This window comes from Parus major, chromosome 9 (assembly GCF_001522545.3).
Source record: "Parus major isolate Abel chromosome 9, Parus_major1.1, whole genome shotgun sequence".
NCBI classification, from domain to species: domain Eukaryota; kingdom Metazoa; phylum Chordata; class Aves; order Passeriformes; family Paridae; genus Parus; species Parus major.
The window spans coordinates 21012921-21030887 of record NC_031778.1 but is presented as its reverse complement, the minus strand read 5'-3'; the positions used below and the strand labels follow the sequence as shown (position 1 = coordinate 21030887).

General features: G+C 44.8%; 1 protein-coding gene across 2 annotated transcripts in view; it reads right to left on the bottom strand.

Moving 5' to 3' along the window:
- The window catches only part of SLC7A14 (solute carrier family 7 member 14), a 29392-nt gene that overhangs the window by 10643 nt on the left and 782 nt on the right, over positions 1-17967 (bottom strand). For both annotated transcript variants that reach the window (XM_015638165.2, XM_015638164.2), the window contains exons 2-3: positions 5635-6024; positions 469-705 (exon numbers count right to left, since the gene is read on the bottom strand). In XM_015638165.2, coding sequence (XP_015493651.1) covers positions 469-705; positions 5635-5938 — 541 coding nt within the window. In that variant the 5' untranslated portion in view covers positions 5939-6024. The remainder of the gene's footprint in view (positions 1-468; positions 706-5634; positions 6025-17967) is intronic.

Genomic DNA, 17967 nt, shown 5'->3' with positions numbered 1-17967 from the left:
ATGAAGTTTTCATGACACGGGTCCAGGACAGCTGGCTGGTTTGCTTACTGGTAGGATTCATGGACTGTTGCTGGAACTGCTGGTCATACAGGACCACCACAGCCCCCAGTCCCAGGCAGTACAGCAGACACCGGCTTGTGTTCTCTAACAAAATTCTGTGTGTGCTCAAGGGGACCAAGCAGAGTGTTTGCACTGGGTGAAGGTGTTTCTGTGCTGCCCTTACCCTCTGCCATTCGACTGTTTCTGTGCTTGTATTCTAAATGCCAGCTCATCCCAAAGGGGCTCAAAGTATCGCGTATCCCATCCCCTCCAACCCTGCCTGTGCGCCAGGCTGCTGAGGCCAAGCACCAGAGCCAGACAGACGGTAAATAATGAATGAAGCTTAATATCCATGTCTGACTTCTGACGAGCTTCCAATTACTTTTCAGGCCCCAATTAATGGAGGCACCCCTGCCCAGCAGGACGCACCCAGGCCATTCAGCGTGCCGACGCTGTTGATCATCCAGTGGCTGATGGTGTGGTTGGCCAGCGAGTCGAACATGCTGCTGAGGGCGCTGGCACCCGCGGCCGTCCCGATCAGGTACTCCAGGATGAGGTTCCAGCCGATGAAGAACGCCACAAACTCCCCCACGGTCACGTAGCTGTAGGTGTAGGCAGAGCCCGTGGTCTTGGGGACCCGCACGCCGAACTCAGCGTAGCAAACGCCTGTTCGGAAAAAACCAGGAAGCGGCATAAGGAAAATGCGGCTGGGAAATGGAAAAGGTAAAGCTGCCTTGGTGCTGCCTTCCCAGAAGTGCTAGGAGGACTGCAGTCAGCATCAGAAACACAGAGACATTGCATGGTGACCCACCTTCCCCGGTTTCTTGGCTTAAAAACCAGAAAAATTTCTGCTAAAATCAAGTGGTGATGGGTTTTCCTTTTTGAGAAGACACAGTTCAAACCAGCCAGATGTCTACATGAGATCCTGGACCAGTGCTGCACTGCCTCATCCCAGAGGAAGATGCCACAGGAGGGCTCACAGAAGGTTACACTTCTCCCTGCCCCAAACTTTCAATCTCCAAACACTCACCCTGTATTATTGTTCTGCAGATCCAGGCATGAGCTCTGTCCTGATCCTCCCTGCTCTTGTTCATACCCAGGAAAGAGGAGTTTGAAGGCGTCTTACATAGAGAACATAACTTATTTTAACACTTAAAAAATATTATATTTAAGCCTTCTAAAGAATATTTGCAAAACTAACTGTGCAGAAGAAGAAAAGAAAAGCAAGAAGTATTTAACTGTAAACTTTTGGGAGGGAAATTAATCAGACTTTAATACTTTCCGAACTCCTCGTGTGCTTACTATGTCAGGGTAATTTTTAATAAAAACCTGACCCTGACACATTGATGTATTAAAACAACCATTAACTTTTTTTTAAAAAGGAATGGATGTACTTAGTCTCAAATTCCCCAAATATTATTCAGGACAAATGCTGGAAGGGTCCTGCACGTTTAACACTGATTAAGCCCCTGCCCCAAAGACCCCAGTAAAGTTCATAAGAGTGAATTGGTTAAGGCTGTTACTACCATTGAGTAAACACATAGTAATTATTGAGCTCTCTATCAACCGAAATTCTCCATTTAGAAGATAATAATTGCTTCAAATTTGCAATCAGTTTAGTATAGAGAGGGGAATGAATAATTTATAAAAATGTTATGAGGTGGCTGCTCTTACTTTAAGTGCTGTTTTTACACTGTACAAACACAGAGTTGTTGAATCTCTTAAGCTGAATTTGGTGGTGCTTCTTTTCTTGCTTTTAGAGGACTTTTATATTCCATTCATTGCTTAACTTGAATGTGGGTTGCTTTGCAAGGGGACTCTTCAAAACTTGATTTCTGTAAAGCAGCCCAACAGGAGCCACAAGATGTTTCCATCATCCATCCAGCCCTACCGACAGTCATTATTCAGAGCTGATGAAAAATACATGCACTTGGCAAAGGTACGGTGTTCACAGATAACTACAGGCCTGAATGATTTATGAATCTGGTGCTATGACAGAGACAAGTATCTAGTTTCTCTCTTTGATGGCCTTAAAAATACACACATATATATATATACACACTCTTTCATGTAGGCAGCTCTCATTTTAGCCAATGACAAGATAATGATTGAAGAGGATGGTTATCGATACACAACGATAATGCCAAAGCAAAGAAATGAATATGTATAAAATGTTGGAGTTTTTGATTATTCTGCTAGGATCCCAAAATAGAGAAGTTTTTCACTATGGTTTGGGTACAGCAATGGGTTGATAATGTCAGCATTAGGTGTCAGCATGTATCACACACACACACATACATATATATAAAATATATACTAATGTCTGCTGCATTTGCGCTGTATTATTATTGCTATTTTTGTTATTATTATTCATTATTATTTTATTATTATTAATAATAATAATAGCAATGTAATCTAACTGCACAATAAAACTAAGTTACTCCTTGGAAGCTCAAGCTATTCAGCACCTTGTTCCCCTGTGTCCAGAGGGATGCAGCTCTCCCAGTGCTCCTGCACAGCCAGCCCAGCTCTGGGACTGCAGAGTGAGGCTGGGTACATCCTCTCTGTCACAACTGTTTAATTTGGAGATAGATTTATCTTCTTCTCCCTAGTCAAGACAATTGGTTTGCAATTTCTGAGGAAAACAAGACAACACAATGGTTTTTTGAAATAGGAAACATTCTACAGAGGACCATTTCTTTTCCTTGAATATCAGCTACATTTGTGCAATTGGTGTGACAGGCATTACACTGGTGTAATTATCCAGTTATGGACATTGTTCAGCAGGACATAAACACAGCTGAGTGGTCTTGGTCCTTCCAAGATCCCATCCACAGAACAGCCACTGGGCAGCACAACTGGTGGCACAAGGAACTGGTGCTTTTGGTGTGCTGACCATGATGTGGATGCTGACCCTGCCACTGATACTTGGCACAAGGCTACACAGGAACCATGAGACATCCCACAGGGCACTGGCATGGTGGCAGTGGTGTTTCAGGTGAAAAATAACTTCTGAGAGTGCCTTTCAGCTGCTATGGAGGTAATTCCAAATGATTCATGCTACCACACAAGAAATCCAGAGGGACCATGCTTCATCAACCAGGAGCAGCCAACTTATTGAGGAAGGCATATAGTTTTCATCAAGCCACTGAGCCTGTCCATTGCATTTCATGACACCATGGCAACTCCATAAAGAAAGCTCCCACAGAGCAAGGACTCTCATCTCTCCAGCTCCAGTCAGGCAGCTGCAGGTGCAGCCCCTCAGCCCTCATCCTGCAGCCAGGCAGCACTGAGGCACATGCTCAGCTCCCCCCTGTTCCACCGTGCATCCTGCCTGCTGCTGACCTGTTCCTGCCCCAGTATCAGGTAAGAGTGTGGCACTGTGCTCCAAACAATTGCTTTAGGAGAGAAGATGACTAAAGGGACAAGAAATGGCTGGTGGAAAAGGCTGTGGAGAGGGTGATGGGGTTGAGTGAGATGCAAACTTCTGCGTTTTGCTAAGGAGGGGTTTTGGATGAACAGGGGTGAAAGTGGGGAATGCTGGCAGGCACAGCTGATGGCAGGAGCCTGCAGTGCACTGGAGGCTTTGTGGAGGGAAGCTGGGCAAGGATTTCTACTTGAGAAATGAATGAAAGGTCTTCTAGTGATAGAATAAAAGAGATTGATTTAATTTTGCAGTTTAATTATTTATAGTGTGTTTGTAAGTACCCTGATGGGGTATGTGTTGCTTAAAACAATGAAAGGTATAAGTGGAATTTGTTGGATAGATGAAATTGTAGAAGTCCCTTTCTGAAACCCGGCTTAATAGTGCAAAGAGGCTTCCCATAGTGCAGGGCTTCCCTATGGCTGTCTCCCAGGGAAGCCAGATGACCTTCTGGATGGTTTTGGTTTTTGTTATTGCTTTTTAATGCAAAACTCTTCTGGGCTCACTTTTGCAAGCAGTGGGGTTTGTATTAGTGATCTGTGGTGGACAAAGCAAAAGTTCTTTAAAATCTGTTCATGCACACTTGCCCAAACTCAGTGCCTGGCACACCAGGCATGACCACGATGGGAGAGCTGAAATCACATCCCCAAGGAGTCTAACAGTCCATCCAGCTCCTGAATTCTTACTTGGTTTTACTTGCCAAAAATGTGTTGCTGTTACAAACAACAGCAGCGTTAAGGATGAAGTGAGGAAGCAGCCAAGGAGACTATCAAAACACTGCATCCCTCACAAAACACTTTCCCAGGGCTACAAAAGCAAGGGGAGATGAAAGCGGAGCGGGAAGGCTCCTGTGGGCAAAGGCGGGAGGAGCTCCTGCTGCGGGGCAAGGCTCATGTCTGGGGTGAAAAAACCCCTTTTGGAGGACAGTGTGTTTTTGTTAGCAGAGACCCACCCAAACTCCATTTGCTCTTGGTTTGCATCACGGCCAACAAAACCTTTGCAGAGGAGAGAAAGCAGGCAGTGGGAAAGGACACTGATGCTATCTACTGCCTTGGATAAAAAACAAGCATTTTGGTTCATTTGTTGTGTTGGGAACTCAAATAAGCATTGGATCTCATTGCAAGCTCTTGGCTTTTGTTGTGGGCTTTGGAGAGAGCCTGAGGTTCATCCCTGGGCTGTGCCAGGGTTGTGTCTCTGGGCTGCAGGGGTTCAAACTCCCACTCACTTTGGTGGGATCGCCATGGAGCAACACTGCAAACTCCAGGGAAAGACCATGATGTGCTTCCACCTCTCATGACAAAAATCCAGAGTTTTGAAGAGCTGATCTGGGTCACTTTGCTGTGCTAGCTGTTCCTGTCTCCTGTCAAAGCCCTTTGCCATTTGCTCAGGTTTCCTTATCCAAGCCACAGACAAAAGCTGGATACCAGACTGACACAGCATGAAAAGTCCTCTGAGCAGAGAGAGCAGGAACATCACATCATCGTGTTAGCACTGATCTGGAAAGGACAAATGCCAGCAGTACTGGCTCCATGTAGAAACTGCAGCTCGAGCCATATGCTCAGCTGGGTTCCTACAGAGGAGATAGAATTCACCATGTTTTCACTAAAATACATAATTTCTCTCTCCCTGCACATTTGTTTATTGTTGTTTTTTTTTGTTTGGAAATTCAAAGGCTGACCCTGTATGAATGAAAGCCAATGAAATCAACTCCACAACTAATTGAGGAATTTTTTAACTGTTAGCCATGTCCACAAAAGAAGCTGGCCCTGGTACTGCCCAAGCCACTGACACCCTTCCTGCTGGAACTGAGTTTCCCACAAACTCTTGCTCCAGTGCTGTGGCTTGGCCACTCTCTCAGCCTGGGGCACACACTGCAAAACTCTCAAATGTCTCAAAAATATTGCCCACAGGCCCCATTCTTTTAGAAGCCATTGGCAACTCATCAGGATAATCCTGCTTGGGCTGCTGGCTCCCAGTACGAGGTTTGGTCTGATCTGTGGGCAATGAGGGACAGTGCACCCCATGAGCTGTGTGACACCTGTGGGAAATGGTTTTTAGTTGGTGGGTAAGGTGCTACCTCCTTGTAGCTTGTGGTGCTGAGTAGGTGTCCAGCCATGAACGGAGAGGATGCAGGACACGACACATCACTCAAAATCCCACACAAAACTCACCTGACAGGATGGATGCGACGGCAGCGATGATGAAGGACACGATGACCCCGGGCCCCGCCATCTCCTTGGCCACCAGGCCGGACACCACGTACATACCGGTGCCCACGCAGCTCCCAACGCCCAGGGAGATGAGGTCAAGGGTGGTGAGGACCTTGGCCAGCCGGGCGCCCTGGGTGGCCCCAGCCCCGGTGCCCTCCAGCATGGACTCCACGGGCTTGGTGCGCAGGACACGGGTGCGCAGGGCATGGCCTGCGGCCCCCCAGGGCACCCGCCGCGGGTCCAGCCGAGAGAAGAAGCCACTCATGGTGCTGGGCTGGGCAAAGGTGGGTCACAGACAGCGTCAGCAGCACCCACTCAGGGCTGTGGCTGCGTCTCCATGCTCTGGCAGTCCTGCAAGAGAGGGGAACAGAGTTTTTGACTGAAACAGCAATAAAAGAAGAGTCAAAAGGGTCCCCTAAGTTGATTTTTTGCTGGTCTCTGGTGCTGGCAGAGCTTTGTTTTGACCAACACTGCTGCTGTTGTGGAGAAATCTCCTTTCTCCACCCTCAGTTTGGTACTACAGTGATGCACTGCCCTCCTTGGTGTTCTCATGGGTTTAGCCTCAGTCATTACTACAGTGCTACAAACAGCAGGAACCTGATTTCCTCCAAATTCTCATTGTGTGGCTCAAAAGTCTTCAGCAGTAACAGTACCATCATCCTGGTAAAACCTGAGGGGGAAAATTTTAAAAGGTGAAGCTAATTCAGGTTCCCATGAATCAGAAGTTTAAAAAGATTCCTTGGCGTGGTTTCTTCATTCATTATTGTAGTTATTTAAATACTGTGTAAGAAATATTTTTTTTTATTTTGAAAGATGTGGTTTTGCTGGTGTAACTGCAATATATTTTGGGGTCTGGCTTAACTCTCCCTGTAGTTAAGTGAAACTGGGAGAGAAGCTCAGCAGGAGCAGTGTGGGCTCCACTGGCCACTGGAGAGTAAGTGACCAACAGCACAACCAGCTACAGCCATTTTTAATACTTCTTAATTATCTTGCCTGAACCCATCTGCCCTAAGATTGTCTCAAAAGTCATGGCCTTATCTTGTTTTTCTCTTTCTCTGTGCTTTTTCCATCCCTAGTCATCGTTATTTTCAAGAACAATTCAGAAATTGCCATTCCCCCTTCCCTCCCTTTCTGCTGTTCCTCAGCAAACTGTGTAGTTCTCATAGTACCAGCAGCAGTGACTTCCAAGTGACACGTGGTAACTTCTTGACTTTGAGCAAACCAAGAAGAATTGTACAAGCTGCAAGCTAATACAAGGGTGCAGGCAAAATAGTTTATTAAATATGAATTTTTACCTGGCAGCTTCTTTCCCATCAATACAGAAATATTCTTTTATTTTAATTTCCTTGAAGACAAAACAATTATTTTTTCCATCTTTACATCCAAAATAAATTACATTGTGTCCACAAGGCAGCCTCATGTTGCTGAAGTTTATTAAATGAAACACAGCATTCACTTCATGTTTTGGTCTTTCACTGATTCAAATTGTGCTGAATTTTACCTGGAGCAACCACAGGCTGAAAGGCTGCATGTTCTAGCTAGGAATACTAATGAGAAATTTTTACTGCTCCTGAGTAAATGTGGATCTTGGGTTGAGAATAAAACCTGGGTTTGGCTTTTGGATTGCTCAAGGAGTCAGCTGGTTGTGGGATGGGCTGTCTCTCAGGTAAGGTTTTACTTTCTGGTTTAAAGGAAGATTTGTGTTGGAAGAAGGCAGCTGAGCCAGAGCTCAGTGGGTCTGCACCAGCCAGGATGAAACAGACCTGATCTCATGGAATCACATGTTCAGAAGAGGTAGGATGTTATGGGATGAAGGCACCAAAGCTTCAGGCTGGTCCTTGGTGCCATCACCAGGTCATGCTCTGGCATAGGAAGACTTGTCCTGTGTTTTAAGGGGGATAGGGACCCCAGTTTTTCATCATCATGTCTCAGGATGTCTGATGAAGGCTTTGGGAAGGGTGGCATATGCTCCTTACTGGAGGAATTCACATCCACACTGGAAAAATTAGTGTGTTCCTCAAACTGATGTGGACAGCCCAGTTCACTCTCAAGACACATCGTGGTATAGAAATTACTTTCTCACCAGCATTGCAAAGAACCCCAAGAGAAGACATGGCAGTCTTGTCCTGGAATAATCTTAACTGCTAAATTGATAGGAAAAGTCCTTAAATATTTTAAATGGTTTAAATTTAAAGCAGGAACTGACTGGTGGATTAGTGATGCACCCAGATTTAGGTTGCTGAGCTGTTCCAGCTGCCTGGGGCTGGGCTATAACCAGGTCCTCCAGTATGGCAGCCCAACAGAGCCCTGCAATCCATGGGGTTTGGTCTTCTCCTATAAGTCATCAAGGAATAAAAACCCTTTCAAAACCTCTGAAATGAAATAACTCTATAATTGCTGCTACACTCAATTAAAGCAGTCATTCAAAACTGCTCCAGATGTTTAAGCGAGATCAGCATATTGCTGCTCTGTAGCTTGGAAAACATTCTTTCACTCCATTTGAAACCATCAGAAAATATCTCATGGATGGCAACCAGCTCTGTGGGGCAGAGGCACCTCAGTTCTGCTCTGCTCCACTAACCCTGCCTGTTAAGCAGACAGTGGGAAGCAAAAGGAATTTTTACTTGTTTTGTTTTTTAATCTTCTCACCATAAACCCAGGAAGATGAAGGGAGCTGTGGTTCAGAGGGGACAAGCTGCAGCTGGGTTTTGGAGCTGCTCAGCTCTCCACTGTCAGGCTGTTGGGGTCGGTTTCCTCACTGGCTGGCACTTGCTGCTGCCACCATGTGCTTGTCAGCACCACTGTTTGTACCAAAACACTCCTCTTCATCAGGGTAAATTGACTAAAACTGCAGTCAAGCCAGTAGGAGAGGCATAGGTGTTTACAGGCATGGATCTTCCTTAGTGTCTGGGTTGATACTGAATTATTCCTCATGTAAAACTCCTTCTGCTGAGGAGATGCAGCACAGTGCCCCCCAGCACCTCCCATCCTCATCACCCCCATAGCTCCAGCTTCTCCAGAAAATTGTCCCCAGACATCTGTGCCTTGGGGTGGCTCTTAATTTTCTGTTAATGACTCCCCTCTGTCCAGAAGTCTGTAGGGGTATCCATGAGCAAAGCTCTCTATTAAAATCTGCTGGGAATGCAACAAGGAGCAGAATATCGATGGTGGTAAACGGAACAAAGAGAGCTCCTGTTGTTGTATTGATGGAAAGCCAGGCAGGGGCACTCATTAAGAGGAAAAGGATGGGTTTTCCCTGGTTTTCCATGGCTCACAGAATAATTACTGCAGAGCAAAGATTGCTGATGCCTCCAGCATCTGGATCAGCATGATCTGGCGTGCATGATACAAGTACCCAATTTGCTGCAAGGATTTTTAGGGGGAAAGTCCCTTTCTCCTCGCCCAGGGGAGCTATGCTTCAGGAATCTGGGATTGAAGCCAGTTCATATCAACCCCCAAGGCGGCGCCGGCTGTGGACCCCAGGAATATTAATGCTGGTGTTAATGGTGCAGGAGCATCAGCCCTCAGACCCACTCCGTGCTGCAGTAGGGACTCTGCACCCTGGGCAAACAGAGCCACAAAGACTCAAAGGGATGCCGGAGATTGCTCGAGATGATGGAAAAGGCAGCTCCTGGCAGCAAACCCCGCTGCAATCCCAGAAAAAGACCGAGAGAAAGAGAAACAAAGGTGCTAGGCTGACCTCCCTGCTGCCCCTTCCCTTTCCCCTTTAACAGGAGCTCGGTGGCGGTGGGGCGGGTTTGTCTGGAGAGGCTCAGGGCTTGAATCGCATCCCAGCTCCTCCAGCAGGAGAGCTGACGTCAGGCGGGATGCAGGAGCCGGGCAGCAGCTCCGAGCGCAGGGATGCCTTCTGCCGGGGCTGCTCGCCGCCGAAATGTTTTCATTACGAGTGCGATTTGATTTGGAGCTTTATGTGCTTGTTTTTACAGTGTCGATCCCCAGCTGGGCTGCCTCTGTAAAAGCTGGCTCTGTCTCCATCATCAGCCCTCCTTAAAGCGATTTAAAAGCCAGGCACAGAGCCGAGAGCGAGGGCTGGTCCCTGCCGATCCCGGCGCCGCTCACGTGGGTCCAGCTTCAGCAGTCTGGCCTTGTGCCTTTGCTGGTAATTTTGGGCTTTTCTTATTTTTAATCTTTCCATTTTTACCTCTGCTTGAGCGGTTCAAATGGAGCTGTGGTTAATTTAAACTACAGTAGTCGCTAAATTAAACCACTGATAACACTTCAGGTTTAAGACCAACTTTCTCTGTGCACCACCTGAAGAAATGGGATATTTTCTGTCTGTCTTCATGGCAAAATGGAAGTGAAGAGGTTCAACAGCACTTTTCCATGGTAGTTCCATCAATGTTATGCTATGTGCTTTGGCAGTGTTAACACTGCTGTAAGATGCCTAAACATCATTATCTTCTTTTGACAAATAAGCAAAATAAAAGAGGAAATGTTTAATTTGACCAAAGACATAAGGCAAGGGTGCCACACACCCAGAGGCAGCCTCCAGGAATTCCCAAACTCTGTATTCTAGTCTATAGAATAGACTATATTCTGTTAAGTATTAAAAGAGCATAAATATGCAATCCAGTGATTTAATTAGCATGCACATAGAGTTCACCCCTTCTTCCTCTTTCCAGCTTTCAGGGGGGATACAATGTGATGATTTAGCTGCTGTCCTTGCTGGGGAGAGACTGGACTGCCTGGAGAATCAGGGAAAAGGCAGAGGGACAGATGGGAGTGATGTTAAAGCTTCTTTCTGTCTTGCAGCTGGTGCCTCCCTTTTCCTAAGTAAATGACAAATCAATATTTGAGCACTGATCTGTGCCCATGCAGGTAAGCAATGAGAAGGTTTTGGTAGCTGAGGGCTCATCTTCCCACCTGGATGACACACTGAGAGGTGAAATTGGAGTGTGCCACAGGGAAGGCCAGCAGATCCCTTGATATTGAGCTGTGCTAAGCTTTGCCAGGATTAATTACATGCCAACCTCACAAGCAGCTGGTCCAGTTTCCCTTGGGATCCTCTGAGGCACCAGGCTAGTGAGAAACAGCTCTGGGACTGAAAGGAGCAGTATTTTCCTCCTTCCTAGGGGCTGGATGCACATGGAGCATATGCATGTGGAACACCTACATTTCTTACAGCCTGAATGGGATGGAGGCTGAAATGTTCCTTTTGGAGATGCTCATGCACATCCTTGCATATCCCTCCTCTTGGTAAATCCACCTGCCCCAGTTCAACATCTGGAATTTTGGTTTTCCAGTTGTTTTCTGCACTTTTTGCATGGGCACAGATCATTTCCATGGTGCAGAATAGTGTAGGAATAGATGCAGGGTATGACAGATACAAGAGTCTGTGTGTACTGAGCTGTAAATAATGCAATATGCATGAAGTGCTCTATTTGGGTTTGCAACAAAGCTATTTAACCACCAGAAGGAAAAAAGAAATTAAATAAAATAAGAGAACTACAGAGAAAGAGGTATAATCAATTTGCACATTTGCAAAAAGGTCTCGTTTGTTACTATTTTCTTGAGGTGGGAAGGTAAAAGCCTTAAAAACTGCAACAATTCAGGGAAATGGCAAATCAATAGATGGATGAGATGAGCAGGAGGTGGGGAACCAGGAACGTCTTGGAGCTGTTCTGACAGGCTCCCTCTAGGAGAGTAGTGAAACCACATGAAATTAGTAAAATTTGTTGCTCCACCAGTAAAATGGAGAAATTCACTGCCTTAAAGAATTGTGTGGTGATTAATCTGTCTGAGTTTTCTATGGAAGGAGTTCAGAAACAAAGCTAAAAATGATTAATGGTCCCCTAGATGTGCCTTGTTGAAGTCAATATTGGTTTTGTACCTGCATGTGCTCATCTGCAGAAGGACCCTAGAGGCTCTGTGCACTTTGAAATGCTCATTTGTGGTGCTGTGTGATTTTGCATTCCAAGTGCAGATATTGATACCAATTCCTGGAGTACAGCCTCCCCCTCCTTTCTGCAGTCACAAACAGCAGTGATGTCAAACACATGAAACTCTTAAAGGAAATTTGGCTTCACAGGCCTGGGTGCTCAGGCTTCCAAGGAACAATGCACTGAGGCTCAGGCATTTTAAAATCATGCAAGGGGAGTCGAGGAACACAGATTTGTCTCACACAGATTTGTAGGTTCATAGAATGGTTTGGGTTGGACAGAATCCTAAAGATCATCTCGTTCCAGCCTAACCTGCCACGTGCAGGGACAACTTCCACTAGACCAGATTGCCCAGGGCTCCATCCAACCTGGCCTTGCAAATGTGCTGGCACATCCTTCTGCAACCTCGGTTTTTGGGAGTAGCAGTTCCAGACCCTGAGCTGTCACAAGAGGAGAAGCATCATCTGAATTTTCTGGAATATAGTGAGTTGCCCATTTGCAATGCTGGGCATGGATTCCTCTAACAATACAAGTGCCAGCAGCATCAGTGGGATGGTTGCAGCCTTGGGTTTGTGATTCTGAGCTTTTCTCTGGTTTAGGGCAGTAGGTTGTACTTTCAGTAATTACCACTTTGGTGAGATAACATATTTTCTGTACCAAATCTCACAGTGAGAGTGGACAACAGCTGCCTTTCTATCACTTGAACTGTAGACCTGGGCTATAAGACAGCTTCTTCTAGAATTATGCTCCTTTCAAATCTGCCTTTGCTTTAATAACACACAAGAGGAAATCTCTGTAATTACTGGGCTGTGTTTTCTTTTTCTTTCCTCAGTGGACCCACACTTTTACATCGCAGAATGAAAGTCATTATGGTTTGCTGCAGGCCAGACAGGAGAGCTTTCCTCATTTGACATAATTCACAGAATGGGTTATTTATTAATGTGTGAGGCTCTCTAAACAAAATGGATTTTTACTCTTGCAAGAGTCTGGCTGATAAATCATTATGACAACTTATCTTATTTCTGGGTAGCATTTTGAACCCAGTGATGAAAACACAAATCCTTCATCAGTAAAGAACTGATGTAACACTAAGGTTTCATCATCCAAACCAGAAAAAAATTCCTCTGTATATCAAACACAGGACCTGAAAATCCACTATTTTTAAACCTCTAGTTTTATTTCGAAGATTGCTGGTTTTATAGAGATTCCTTTATTCCCCACTAAGAAACTGCTGGGCTTTTCCCTCTCAATGCTGACTCTCACTCACCAGCAATCTTTCCAGCTTTCTGTAATAATTCAGTAGGAGTCTGAACTGGCCTTTTACACAGTAAGCACATCAAGCTTACAAACACAGTTCAGCTCTTGCTGAGTTTCAAATGCATTTATCTTTTGTATGTGCACATGGTCTCATTAATTACTTATCGTGTTCCATCAGCAGGTATACAAATGTAATTGATTATGCCTTGCTGCCCCACTTCCACTATTTTGGCTATCAGCTAATTAATGCAGGAGAGGATCTCAAACAACTGCTCTCCTCAGAAGAAGCTGGAAAAATGCATTCTTCAAACCCAAGCCTACTAAATGTTCCAGAAGAGGCAGTAGTAGCATATGCAAATCAATGGGAGTATTTGCATATGCAAATAGGAGGCTCGAGCTGGGGGGAATTTGGCTGGTTGTAACCTCTGTCTCTAAATTCCTCTACAGAAGCCTGAGGTAGGTTCAATGCACTTCCAAGGAAGTGAGTAGCAGCTCCTGCTATTCATTTTATGATTTTATTACATTTTGCTGCTTACTCTTCTTATTCACTAGGACAAAAAAACCCTTGCTTTACATGAGTAATTCTGCTGTGTTTCAGCACAACCCATTTTATGAGTAATTTGATCACAAGTGGATCAAAGATGATGATTTAGAATAGAGTTCATGTGTTTAGCCATTTATCATCATCAGTCAGGCAAAGGAACTGCAACACCTAAGTGATGTGTAGTGTGAGTAATACCTGGTGCTGTAGCAGAAGGGTTTTTTGACGTTTCCCAGTGAGTTACAAACTCACATCTAACACTAAATCAGTCTCTTGGATGGTACTAGAGAAGCAGAATTAAATGAATAATTATGCGTTCTTAAATGTGATAATAGCATAAAAGTTAGAGTATTCTAATATTCCTGAGTGATGCACAGGCACTGCCCAAAGATGTTCTTATGCAGCAAGGGAATCAGTGCAAGCCAACATGATTACCTTAACTTAAAGTAGCTAATTGCATCCCTGCTCTTAGTTTCCCTTAGTGGCAAGACCCCAAAACCCAACCTCTTTTCCTGAGACTTTTGTCTCCCAGCTACAGTCAGTAGAGTGTCCCCATGGTGTGCTGCTCTGCCTGGCAAGAATAATTCCACTGGTGTGCCTGCACACCAGAGAAGAGCTGCTGAAATATTATTGCTGTAGTTCCTGTCTGTGCCAGAGCTCTCAGCCAAAGGAACTTGACATATTGCTTCTTTCTGTCTTAATTTACTTGGAGCAGGTTTGGTGACCCTGGTTATTAATTGCACATCTCCCAGTCCCTGTTGCTTCCCAGCTGGTTGTTTAATGAGTGGAACACACCTGCTGGTGCCCAGGTGTCTTAGACAAGGCTCTGGAGAATCCAGATGCTTCCTGAGCACGCTGCTCCGGGGCTGGAGCGGTGTGAGAGCTGTGCCCCTGCCTGTTCCCACCTGGAGTGAAGGACAGCCAGGAGAGGAAGATGTTTCCTTCACTGCCAGACTGGGGTGCCCAAATCCAACCTGGAGCCACCCTGGCATTGCTGAGCACCTGGAGACAGTGGCTCATCTAGCACAGCTCAACAGGTCCATCCTTAAGACCTGGTTCAGTAATGCTCAGGCACACGTTTAAAGCTAAGTTTTAATTGTACTGCTGCAGGTGGGATGTGCCCCAGTCTGCATGTGATGTGCAAAGAGATGGTCTCCATCCTCAGCTTTAAAAAAACCTTGTTGAGAAAGACTCAGCTCACACTCAAGGAGCTGAGGATGTGCAGGAGGAATGGACCAAACCACTAACTGAGGTCATGGTCACCAATAAACAAGAGCCAGTGGCTGCTGAGAGAGGCTGCCCTGAGCCCACATGTGTGGTTTTATAGATGTTTACTAAAGTTTTGATACAAATACAGCCATAGACAGTTGTAGCATGGCAACAGAAACCCATTTCCCTGTAGGCAGCAAGCCACTTTGATACTTTGATCCTGTCCTCCCAGAATTAGGATGTGGTGCTAGAAACACACGTGCTGCAAAAGCTCTTCTTCTGTTCACCTGCCAGGTGGATTTAATTTATGGTATCATGACTTTCCATGAATTATTGATACAGTGACTGTGCAGAGGAACAGAAACAATAGAGTCATGTGCTGTGTGGCTCCACCTCGCTGGCTTTGTTTCATAAGTGCCTGGGCTTTGCTCTGACAGTTTTGTTTTGGGAAAAAATAGTTTTCTCTTAGAGATGTTCCAGCCTGGTGACAGCAAGGGATGGGCTGTGGTGGGAGCATAAATTCTGGCCAGAACATCCCCTGAAGATGACTGCATAGTCTGGAAGCAGGACTGCTACTCAGTGAGCCAAGAAAAAATTATGAGCATTTTTCTCAATATATAAGAGAAAAATTACAGTTTCCAGTTCTTTCAGTTTTGGCATTTTCCCGTTGACAACCACAGCTTAGCTACGTCTCATTCCTTGTAAATGAAAAATGTCTTGGGAATCTCTGTGGATCTGAGCCTGCTCCCATTTTGCACGTGGGTGGTTTAATGAGTTCAGCAGACTCACCCTGGACTGAGGTGAGACTCTGGCCAGGTTTTCACATCCATAGGGAGCAGCTGGGAAAGGCCTGCTGTATTTCTGGGCTCTGGATACTTTGCATACCTAGATCTCCTGTCTCTCACAGGCTGATGAGCTCAGACCCAGCCATGGCTTTATATATTATAGAGGGCACAAAGCTGGGAGTGATTTGGGGGTTTAAATTTATTCTTTTTTATTAATGTGGGAGTCACAAATGCTTCGCCCCTGCTGATGTTTTTGTGGGACATACAGATCCCACAGCCACATGCAACTGAAGAACTATTTGCTCTGTTTTTACATTCTTATTTTTAAAATGTCTTAATAATCCAATATGTTGCTTAAACATTATGATGATTTTAATAGCTCAGGTGCTCTGAAAGCAAAGTTTTGATTATTTGGGGACTAAGAAGTCAGTTACAGACTGCTCTGTTATCCTCTTTTTTTGTTTGGCTTCATAAGGAGCCCAGCATTGTGTTTATGCTTGTGTAAGTTCTTGTCATCCTATTTGCTTGAATGTTGCAGGGCTGCAGAGAAAAAACATTAACTTAGCCATTAGGAGGTTTTCCTGTTCTCATTGAATTTTCTAGAAAATCTTCTGTTTCCTTTAAAGGAACATGGAAGAAATTTTATTTTATGTGCGTGATTTCAGAACTGAGAAACCAGACTGTCTTCAGAAGTAGTGTCAAATCAGCCTACAAATTTATCCTTTAAAATGATTTTGGCTGGAATCCTTTCTGATATGATCCCATCTGAGACTCTGAAGTTACACAAAGAATAAATTTTCATCATTTTTGTATAATCCAAAAAAAATTAGAGAATAGATAAGCTAGGTCTTGACTTGAGAGTCATGAATAACTCCTTGAGGAGAATGATTTATGTTTTAAAATGCTTCCCTTTACTGCAACATGCACAAAGAAAGACATTCTTTTGGGGAGAGTTAATTAATGAAATTAATGAAGTTAATTAATGAAACCTGTTGGAAAACTGGAGGATTCAAAATAGAAGTTGGCCACTCATTTGTTCTTCTCTTGGCATTTGGTTAAAAATTCCACCCACTGTGAGGGGTTGTAATTATCTAGAGGGGTGGCTGAGGCTCCTGGAAGTAAAGTTGTAACATCTCCGTGCCATTTTTGGGGAATTAAGGACCAAAGGCAGCATAAAGTCCTCTGAGTTAATTCTGTCCGAGTCTGTCTGAGCAATTACTCCTGCAGGGAGCCCAATGACTTGTTTTGGCTAAGTTGCATATTTTGGGAGGACATCAAATCTTGACATAAACACATGGAGAATCCAGCACGTTTTCTGATGGCTCCTTCATCAGGTCATCAGCACTTCTCTGGTCAAAAATGTCATCCCTCCCTTAAATTGGAATGTTTTGCCTTTAGCATCTCAGCACTAGTTCATGTTGTGCCTCTCTTTGGCAGACAGAGGAACAACTCGGTGCCTGGTAATTTCTTTCTGTAGAGGCTCTTAGATTCAAGGATTCACATCACTCCCCTCTCTGCTTTTTAATGAAGTGAATTCTCAGGTGCTGTAATTCCTCCTCTATAAGAGCCTTTCTACAGTCCTTGACAGGCTTTGGCTTTCCTTTCCCTTTTTTTTTCCCTTCTAGTTTTGTTGTCATTTTTGTTGATGTCTGCTGTACTCTAGCAGTCTGTTTTCAAGGGCTGAGGTAAAATTTCCTTCCTACATCTCCACTTACTGAAGAGCAACTAAACAAGCCTTTTTTTCCCTTGTTCTTGTTCAATGACTTGTCTTATCACAGCTATTGCATCCGTGCTGTCTTCTCAGATATGTACTGCACATTTGAGTTCATGTCAAGAGAACCCAAGATTCTTTGTTGACACTATTTACTACTCATCAGTAACTGTTTTATTTGAAAATTTTACCACCTTTAATAGATGAAAATGGGAAGTCAGACCTTGGACATCTGCAAGACCCCTAATTCTCATGCAATAGGGATTCCCCATGGAGCAGTACATTTTAAGAACAGATACTGAGTTTAATCTAGGTAACTTATCTCTCTAGTGTTGTTTTTGGCTTGTTTGAGGGTTTTTGTTTATTTACAATATGTTTTTCAACTCTGATAAGTCACATGCCTCAGCAATGTATACCAATAAAACAAACACATGAAAATATCTTTAGCAATCAGACTTTCAGTCTCATGACAGTTTTTGGGCAGTTAAACAAATGCCTTGGCATGCTAAAATGTATTTGCCTGCTACTCAGGGCCACTGGGAGAATTAATTACTTAATACGCTAGATTAAATCAGACATGGCTCTTTTGAGACAAAAATCTTCTCTGGGGTCGGCCAGACTCGGTTTCCCCCTCCTCTCGTGGCCGGTGCTGTTTTCAGAAGCCCTGTGTTAGAGCACTCCCGGCACAGCCTGTGACAGGAGGGCACTAAGTCCATCTGTATAAACTATCATTTAATTGGCCACAAAACCCGGGCTGCGGAGCGGTCGTGAGAGCAGAGATTGGGCTTTTCAACAGTGCTGCCGGAGAACCCCTCGCCGAGCCCGAGGCGGGCAGGCGGCTGGTACCAGGCAGCTCCAAAATACCCGTGTGGAATCAACAAACAGCTCCGA